This window comes from Pelecanus crispus, chromosome 2, assembly GCF_030463565.1.
Source record: "Pelecanus crispus isolate bPelCri1 chromosome 2, bPelCri1.pri, whole genome shotgun sequence".
Classification (NCBI taxonomy): domain Eukaryota; kingdom Metazoa; phylum Chordata; class Aves; order Pelecaniformes; family Pelecanidae; genus Pelecanus; species Pelecanus crispus.
Window position 1 is genome coordinate 430650 of NC_134644.1, and position 9454 is coordinate 440103.

At 63.5% G+C, this 9454-nt stretch overlaps 1 protein-coding gene across 3 annotated transcripts in view; it reads right to left on the bottom strand.

Annotated features, from left to right (window-relative positions):
* AGAP3 (ArfGAP with GTPase domain, ankyrin repeat and PH domain 3) overlaps positions 1-6928 on the bottom strand; it is a 148952-nt gene extending 142024 nt beyond the window's left edge. For all 3 annotated transcript variants that reach the window (XM_075704778.1, XM_075704781.1, XM_075704780.1), the window contains exon 1: positions 6652-6928. In XM_075704778.1, coding sequence (XP_075560893.1) covers positions 6652-6928 — 277 coding nt within the window. The remainder of the gene's footprint in view (positions 1-6651) is intronic.
* Between the last annotated feature and the right edge of the window lie 2526 nt (positions 6929-9454).

Sequence of the window (9454 nt, forward strand, 5' to 3'; positions counted from 1 at the left end):
TAAACACCACACAGAAACCACACCGAGCTCAGGAAGACCCGCCGAGGTCTGGCAAAACACTCAGCGAAAGCACCCCTCAAACAGGCACTGGTTCCTACGCTCCTCCCCAGGCATTTGACTTGCGCTGCCACCACGGTGAGGATATTTAGTAAGCTGTCTCACGCAAGCTCAGAATCAGCAAAATATAGGCCCATTTTGCCTTCCCCCCACCCCTGACTACGCATTGCCACCTCCACGCCCGTGCCCACGCTCGCATCCATGCGGTCACAGCATGAGCCCGGCGAGCAGCTCGGAACTGATCCGACCAAACCCCAGTGCCAAGCTCTGTTTCTAACAGAGCAGTTCCCTGATCCAGTTCACCATGCAGCAACCAGCGCTGGCAAAAGGGAGGGCAGGCAAGGAGCTGCCAGGTGGGAAGAGCTGCGCTGTCCCTTCTAGCAGCAGCCACGCTTGCGCTGGATTGAGGCAATTGTGAAACCGCAGCCACGTAAATCTCCAGTGCTCTCACTGAGGCCACATCCAAATCCCACTCCTTCCCTATGGTGTACCTCCACATCCCCATCTTTTCCTCTTTAGCCACAGTGTCAGAGTTCTTGCCCCTGCAGCACCAGGTACCTTCTCTTCCCTCACCATGGCACCTGCAACTTCATCCTACTCAGTCTTCAGCTATCAAGGTCATCCTCCAGTCTTCCTGCCCCAGCTCCATCATCTCTTCCAACTCCTGTCGATCCCAGCATCAAGCAATTTCTTTTTCCGATTTTCTGACTCTTCCACAAAACCTTGTTCTTGAATTGTAAGCTCTATGAGGTAAAAATTGCATCTGGCAAAGGTGTCTCCAGATGATTGGGGTTGCAATATAAAACTTCATAAGAACAGTGGATGCATTTGTCCAAGCGCGCTACAGGCCTCCTCCGGCCGTGCCTCTGCTCTGCCCATCGCTCCCACGGGGCCAGGGTCTCCCCTTACAACAGGACCTGCTTCAGGACCCTCCCCACACAGATCTTCCTCCTTGTGCCACTCACACCGGGCATCGGCTCTGGGAGATGCTGAGCAGCGTCAGCCCTCCCGACTCCTCCGCCAGGCAAGGACACGCGCTGCGTCAGAGGACCCAGGGCTCCTTGCTGGCTCCTTGCTTCTCCTCGAGAAGCACTTCCAAGTACCCTCAGGAGCCTCTCCTGGGAGTCTTTGCCTGAGACCCCAGCACCCTCCATCCAAGCAAAACAGGGCACGTGATCGGAACGTTTGCCGATCTCTCATTTTTGTGTTCTTTTAACCACCTCTGCGCTTCATTTCCAGCAAAGCTCGAGACTACGGCGACAGAGGAGTCCTGCCCCGACCCGGCACGCAGAAGGGGCAGCCCAGCAGAAGACACGCAGCCGCCCGGCATGCCCGGCTCCAGCCCCGGGAGCAGAGATGCGCTGACGGCTCTGAAGTTTGCTGCTCTTGGAGGGGAAGGAGCGCAGCTCCTCCCACCGCACCCCGCCACCCTTCCCTGTGGTTTCCAAGCCTTCGGGAACTTACAGGCACACATAAACAGGGCAATTCTGCAGAGGTCATGGAATTAGCAGGAAAAAGCTAACTAAGCAGAACACTCTCCTTCCCAAAGGGTGTAATTTACTTGAGGCTGATTCAGCTGAGCAAGGACATGCCGGCAAACCCTGCGCGCGGCCTGGCAGCATGGGGCTCCCCAGAACCGAGGCGGGATGCTGGGAGGACTCCAGTGAGCTCCGTTCTTATCCTCCTTACGAAGATACTGCATCAGTGGCAGCTCCTGCCTCGGGTTTCGCTTTGTGAATCAGAGCATCAGGAACCAGTTTCAAAGGACATTGGAAAAGGATGCAGAGGAGAGCTGTAAGACTTATGCCGGAACTGAACAAAATGACAAGGTTCAGCCAGTTTAACTCATCAGAAACAGGGACAGAAAACTGACCCCATTAACTGGTACAAGCGGCTTTAAACACAAAAATACCTAGTATCAAAGGACTACTTACTCTTAGAGAGAAATGCAAAAAAAAAAAAAAAAAAAAAAAAAATCCAGGATGTTGGAGATGCCTATTGAAAAAATTACGCTAATTATTAATAGCGAGACAGCTAATAATGGAGAAAAACTCCTAAGGTAGCAAGGCCCTAGCCTGTAACTGTATCTCAAGGATATGCCTTAACCAGATGCCTTGTATTTAGCTGGTTGGGAAAAGGCTAAAATCCTGGGATTAAAGTGTTCGTACCAAGTGACCCAAGAGTCCGTTCTGGTCTTAAACCCAGCAAAACAGCTGGGACCCGGAGCAATGCAAAGCCAATATTCAAAGGTAATTCCTGCCCAGCAAAAACCAGATGCAGAGCCACAGCTGACTGCCAGTCTGCTATCGGCAGATCATTCTCCAGAGCTTTTTTCATCCTGTGCCTCTGCCAGAGAAGCAACGGCTGAAAAATGTAGAGGAAAGCTTTTCCAAACTAATCCTGCTTCTTAAAATGCAGAAAGGAACCAAAACGAGTTTAGAAGTGTGTTGGAGGGGTGTGAAGGGACAATAAAGGGAAAAACACACACTCCGGGTAAAACTCTGACTACCCTCATCCAAACAGAGATTCTTGCTCCTGCTACCTGGCCACCAAGTCCTCTCACCTTCTCCAAGCTTCTCCCGAGAGCTGAACCTTTAGGTGGGCTGCAAGACATGTGCATGACAGCTAACGTCAGAAAAAAATTCCCGTCATTTGACAAAAGCTCTGCTGAGGGATCTCACCTACTTCTCCTCACCTATCTTCCACCTCCTCCCTCCTGGCCTTCGTTACCTCACGCACACAGAAGACCTCTGCGGAACGCTCCTCTCGGCCTCTCACCATGATGCTCCTCCCGTATCTCCCTCTTCCTGGCTGGCTCTCTCCTGCGTCAGCGGGTCCACGCCGGCTCCTGCTGCCCCATGCAACCCACAGTCGCCATCCTGCACGTCCCTCAGGTAATCCTCTGCACCGTCGGCATTGCTCTCCCTGCCTAGAACCTGCGTTTTGGTCACTTCTGAAAATTCACTTCTATGAAAGAAATTAAGTGCTGTGTAATTACTGTTCTAATTACAAATTCTATTAATATAATTCTGTCTGTAGTCTGTTCCAGAGCAGCATAGTTAGAGGTCACATTTATTCCAAGCAGGGGCTGTACCAACCTCAGAACTGAAGTTGCGTATCATTTTCCTTTATGCATATACAAAATCTTTCATGGAGCTCAGCAGCTTGCAGCAGTCTCTGAAATTTGGCAAAGAAACAAGCCTGGGATGAGGGGAACGCTTTTTGCTAGCCCCCTGAAAATCTGTCCAAATTTGGCGGTTAGAAACTACTGAAAACCAGCGGGTCCCGCCCGTGATTCAGCTGACGCTGGCCACCAGCCAAACCCACCGCCTTCCCCAGCCCCGGGTGCCCGGCAGCCCTCTCCTGCCACAGCCTCCGAACGAAGCTCCAGCTACAAGGAGACCAAAAATAAAGCAGATTTCCCTTTCCTCGCCCAGCGACGCTCTGAACACCGCCTGCGTTCGGGCCCAGCAGAGGCTGACCGGCGAGCAGCCACGGGCTCCATCCGCGCACGGTTCTCACCTCGTCGTCGACTCCAACCCCTTCTCGCTCCTCCTCAGGAAAAGGCTCCTTCCCCCCGCCCCGGCAAGGCTACCAGGGCTGCCGGCTGCAGCAGCCTAGCCAACACCCGCTCCATCTCCCTCCTTGGCAATGCTGCCTGCGGCACAAGCCACAAACCCACCAGGTTTCTGCACAACGCACCTTCCGCTAACGCCTCCCCCGCCGCCCGCCAGCGCTGCTCTGAAGGTGCAAACCCGCACCAGAGCGACGGCAGCCCCGGCTCCGGCCGGGCGGCGGACAGCTCGGGCACACCGCTGCTACCGAAAGGAACCGGCCCCTGCCTTTTTCCCCTTGAAAAATGAAGGGATTGCCTGCAGAAAAAGAATCTGTAAGAGGATCTGAGCAAGTCTTGCAATATCCAGCGCTCAGTATTAGGAAGTTGAATTCGGGGTTTCACTGGCAACTTCCATAACAGATTTTAGGACCGGAAGCAGTCGTTACGGTCCCAGAATCTGATCTTCTGATCAAGAACATAAACCAACAACCAAAAACCCTCTTCCAGCAATTTCTGTATCAAGCCCAAAACACGCAGTTTAGAAGCCCTTCCAGACCCAGGCACTTCAAGCACTGATAGCATCGCCAGCAAAACTCCTCCAGCGGTTAATTACCCCCACCGTTAATTCAGTCTCTCACATATACTTGGTAACATATTGCATGTAACTGCATAATCACAGCACACTTTTCACCAGGATCACGATTTAACCCAGAGCCTAACAGGTAAGCAGGGAATGCAGCCAAAATATGGAAATCTGTGGGATTCCTGCTCTGCCAAATCCGCAGCTGGAAAGAAAGGAGGGAGGAGACGGGGAAGGACGAGAAGAGACAGGACGGGCCTGTGGTTGGAGCAGGCAAAGCCCCCGAGGACACCTGGCCTCCAGCGCCGTCACAGCCCCGCGTGACGCCGAGCAAGCCGCACCGTGGCCGCCTGCTGCCGTGCTGGTCACTCTTCACACCTCATCTTCAGGTTAAACCAGACAGCTGCCGTCCAGCTTCGGGAAGCCCTGACTGCCTGCAGCTGCATGTGAAAGAATTTTGTTTTCACACCTTCCTGCGAGCAGCCGGAGAAAACAGGCACCATGAGCGAAGTTGTCAAGAGACGCACCTGAACGCCAGCGTGCTCACCATCAGCTTACGCGCGTCCAGGCGGCGCGGGACAGGGCGCAGGGGGCAGGCGAGGACAGACAGCGGCTGGGGAGGGGGACACACGCACCCAGCGCCCGGGGCGGCGGCGGGAGAGGCTCTACATCCCCGCGGACGAGGTGCGAGGGGCAGGGACACAGGGAGCCCGCGAGGGTTGGCCAGCCGCGCTCTGCCTGCGGAGGCGGCCCCGCGAGCAATGCAGGAGCAGCGCCCAGGTTTCGTACAGCAGCGTTTCAGCGGGTAGCTTCTGCCCCACAACACAGGAATCACAAGCAGGATCAGACCATGTCATCGCAGTTACCGGTCCCTTGGGTCTTCCGCTGCAGCTGGCACCAGAGGCACAAACAAGGAAGAGCTGCAGGCACCCCACGGGAACAGACGTGAGATGGTCTTCCCCCTCTAGGACCACCCCCGCCTGCCCAGCGGGAGACTGGCCGGAGCCCCAGCGCACAGGGGCAAGGCACTGCCGTGGCCTGCGCCAGCCCCGCACGCTCCCCCTGATCTCCGGTGCAAGCCCCTTCCCTCTCCCCCTCGTTGAATTCCATTAATTCGGCGGCTTTCTGTGGCAGGAGACCTCACAGAGCAGTCACAGAAGTGGAAAAAAGCCCCCTCCTTTTATCGGTTTTACATTTGCCCCGTTCTGATCCCACTGAGTGTCCTTTGTCCTTGCGCTGCAAGAGAGATGAAACAAATTCTTGGATTTACATTCCCTCGACCGTGCAATCTTTTAGGCTCTTGTTAGGCTCCCTCTTGCTTTTCTTCTCTCCAAAGAAACCATCCCAAAGACTGAAGAGGGATGCGGGCATCTCAAGAATTGCTCCAGGGAAGCCGTCTGGCCCAGACGGCCACCCCCGTGCAGCGTCACACGCTGCCGGTACCGCGCTGCTCCCTGCCCGCGCCCGCTGCCGCGGGGCCACCGCGCTCCAAAACCGGTCCCGCGTGCCACCTGCGGCGACATTTCTGGCGTGAGTTAGCGGCGGCAGACCTGAGCACGCTGCCAAAATTGAGCGGAGACAACAAGAACCGCGGCAGGGGAACAGCGGCGCTCGCCCGGCCACCACGCCGAGTCAGGATTCCTTCCGCAGCCCAAATGGCAGCCACGGCCCCCAGGCTCCCGGGGCTGGAGGGCAGAGCCTCGCTGCAAAACCCTGAAGGCTCGGGGTGGCCAGAGGCAGCCAGAGGGACCCCCGGGCTGGGCGGCTGCCAGCCGCCTCCCGGCCTCGCACGGAGCTGCGGATGCGGCCCCCGGCCACCCCGCCGCTCGGCTCCGTCGCGGCCTTCCCGCTGCGAGCTCCTTGGGCCCGAGCGCAGCTTGCGGCCGCGGCAGGCGCGGGCACACACCGGCCCGCCGGGTTCCGCTGCCCCTCGGCTCCAGGGACGGGCCCCCCCCTCGCCCCCGCCTCGGCGGCCCAGGCCGCGGCTCGGCGCCCGAGGGGCCCAGGCCGCTCGCCCCCGGCCCCGCGCAGGCTGCCGGCCCGGACCCCCGGCGCTGGGGGCGGCTGCGGAGCGCGTCCCGCCCGGCAACCGCAGCCCCCGGCCCGGAGCCCCGCCGGGCCCCCCGCCCCGGCCCGGCCGCCGGCAGCGGGGGGGGGGGGCGCCGCGCCCCGCAGGCCCCGGCCCAGCCCCGGCGCAGGCCGCGGCCCGGCCCCGCCGCGCCTCCGGCCGCCCCCGCGGGCCGCTGCCCGCCGCAGCGCAGGGGCCCCCGCGGGGCAGCGCGGCCGGTGCGGGCCCGGCGAGCGGCGCGGAGCGGGGCGGGGCGGCGCGGAGCGGCGGGGCGGGCCGGGCTCCAGCCGGGCCCCGCGGGCACCGGGAGCAGGTGCAGCGGCCGGCGGGGACAAAGGGCGGCGGCGCGGGCCCGGCTCGGCCCGGCTCGGCCCGGTTCGGCCGCCTTACCCTCGATGGAGATGACGTGCTCGCGGATCTGGCTCTGCAGCGCCAGGTCCTCCACGCGCTCGATGAGGTCGTAGATGGCGTAGATGTTGGGGTGCACCGACTCGAAGCGCCCGATCTCGGCCCGGATCGCCGCCGAGTTGGAGAGCCCGAACTGCGGCGGCGGCGGCCCGCCGGGCTGCGGGCCCGAGGGGCCGGGCACGGGCACCGGCACCGGCCCGCCCGGCGCCGCCAGGCTCTGCTGCTGCGGGCTCTGCCCGGGCCCGCCCTGGAAGTTCATGGCGGCGGGGCCGGCGGTCAGCGGCGCGGGTGGGCCGGCAGCCGCTGCATGGCCGCGCTCTGCGGGCTCCGCCGCTCTGCGGGCTCTGCCGCCCCCGCCCCCGCCGCGCCGCCCGCCCCGCTCCGCTCCGCGCCGCCGGCAGCGCGCCCCGCGTCACGCGCCGCCCCCGCCCCGCCCCGCCCGCGTCACGGCGGCCGCGAGCGGGACCGGCCCCGGGGCGGGGGGTGCCGGGGGAGGGGGCTGCCGAGGGCGGGGGGGGGGGGGGCGGGGGGCGGCTGCCGGGGGGGGGGCGGCTGCCGGGGGGGAGGGGGCTGCCGGGGGCGGGGGGCGGCTGCCGGGGGAGGGGGCTGCCGAGGGCGGGGGGGGCGGGGGGCGGCTGCCGGGGGAGGGGGCGGCTGCCGGGGGCGGGGGCTGCCGAGGGCGGGGGGGGGCGGGGGGCGGCTGCCGGGGGAGGGGGCTGCCGGGGGAGGGGGGCTGCCGGGGGCGGGGGGGCGGCTGCCGGGGGAGGGGGCTGCCGGGGGAGGGGACTGCCGGGGGCGGGGGGGGGGCGGGGGGCGGCTGCCGGGGGAGGGGGGGTGCTGCCGGGGGAGGGGGCTGCCGGGGGGGGGGGGCGGCTGCCGGGGGAGGGGGCTGCCGGGGGCGGGGGGGGGCGGGGGGCGGCTGCCGGAGGAGGGGGCTGCCGGGGGGGCGGCTGCCGGGGGCGGGGGCTGCCGGGGGGCGGCTGCCGGGGGCGGGGGGGGCGGGGGTCCCGGCCCGCGGCCCTGCCCGCCCGGCCCCCACGTGTGGCCCCGCGCCCGCCGCCCCCGGCCCCCGCCCCCCCCCGCCGCTCCCACGCTGCCCGTCCCGCCGCGGGCAGCAGCGACGGCCCGGCCCGGCCCTCGCCTCGGGGCCGGGGGGGACACGGCCCCGCACAAGGCCCCGCACCCCCCGGGACACCCGTGCCGCCCCACGCCCCCCCCAGCCCCGCGGGGCGCCGGGCCGATGCCCCCCAGCCCGGCCTCGGGACCCTGCCCCGACGGCATGGCGGGCAGTCTCATCGCCACGCCCGCTGTCGCGCCGAGGCCGGCCGTGAAGCCACGAACCCGCTCTTTGGCTGGTCCCGGAGGTCACCGGGTGATCGCCGGCCACTGCCCCGCCGCGGCGGGGTCCCCTCTCTCCGGCCACCCCCCGCCCACGGGACCCCACGGCCGTCGCCTGGCTCACACGCCCGGTACCGGCGACGGCCGGCGCGGTGACGGCACCGCAGGGGAGGAAGTGTCGCGGGGGGATGCTCGGAGGCCGCGGGGCTGCCGTGGGCAGGACGCAAGAGCGGTCAGTGTGTCCATCCAATGAAGCCGCAGACGGCCGCGCTGGTCGGGCTCCCTGCGGTCGTGACCGTCACGCCGCCGGCTCCATCGCTACCGTCGAGCAGGGGCCCATAAAGCCCACCCCGGCCGTGCCCACCCCTAAAAACAGCCTGCGAGGGGTGACCACGAGAACGGAAAGGCGCCGGCAGGGCACCGCGCCGGCGGCACCGCGGGCCCGTGCACCCAGGCCTGCAGGCAGCGGGAGAGCCAGCTGAGCTCGCTCCCGGCGGAGCCAGGGATGCTGGTGGAACGGGAGAGCATCTTGCAAAAAGCTGAGAAACGAAGGAAACGGGATCATAAGCCCTGGCAGATCGAATGAGAAAGTATAATTAGGGAGATGAAGGAAGAAAGGGAAAACGGCCAGCTGAGGGGATGAAGACCCCAACGAATTTCTCCCTCGGTCCCGCCGGGACGAAGCCCCGTGGAGCGGCCATGTCCAGACGCCCGGGGGTGCGCGGGGGCGGCTGCAGAGCTGGGCCTGGGCCGTGCTGGGGGCAGCGGGGGGCTGGCTCCCGCCCACACCCTTCTCAGAGGTGATGGCGGGAAGGGTTGGAGGAGGAGGAGGAGGAGAGCTCTCTGGAGCGCTTCGAGACAGGAATTTTCCGGGATGCAGGCAGCGGGGTGCTGGGGGAGTGTTGGGGGGGAAGCGCATCCCTGCCCTCTTTGTCTCCCTCTTTTGGCTTGCCAGGATTCCTCGAGAGTGCGGTCCTTGCAGCCTACACTGCGAGAAGGGTTTTATTAGAAAAAAAACTTTTATGAGGGTTTTTTTTAAAGCTTTTAGAAAATTCACGTCTATTATAGCGCCTGGATCAACCTGACCTGTACACTCGTTGACGCTTTCCAAGACCTCTTAATGGAGTCGTGAGTCATAAGTTCGCTTTTCAAAAGCCGGGCTGGCTCTTCCCTAATATGTCAGATACAACCACGTCTGCGTCCGCTCTGTTCTACAGTTTCTGCTGATGTAGTGGGCGCACAAGTTGCACACCCTGGTCTGCAGTGCCTGGGACATGCCCGGAGCCTTCTTTGAAGACTGTTTTGTTATTTGTGCCTTTCCATTCTTGTTGACAGCAGCTAACTGAACGGGCTGGCTGCAGACGACACTGAGCAGCCCAAGGGTCCCCTGCCCAGATCCCTCCGGAGGTGCTGGATGGGTGCTCCTGTCCCCACGAACCTGTCCTGG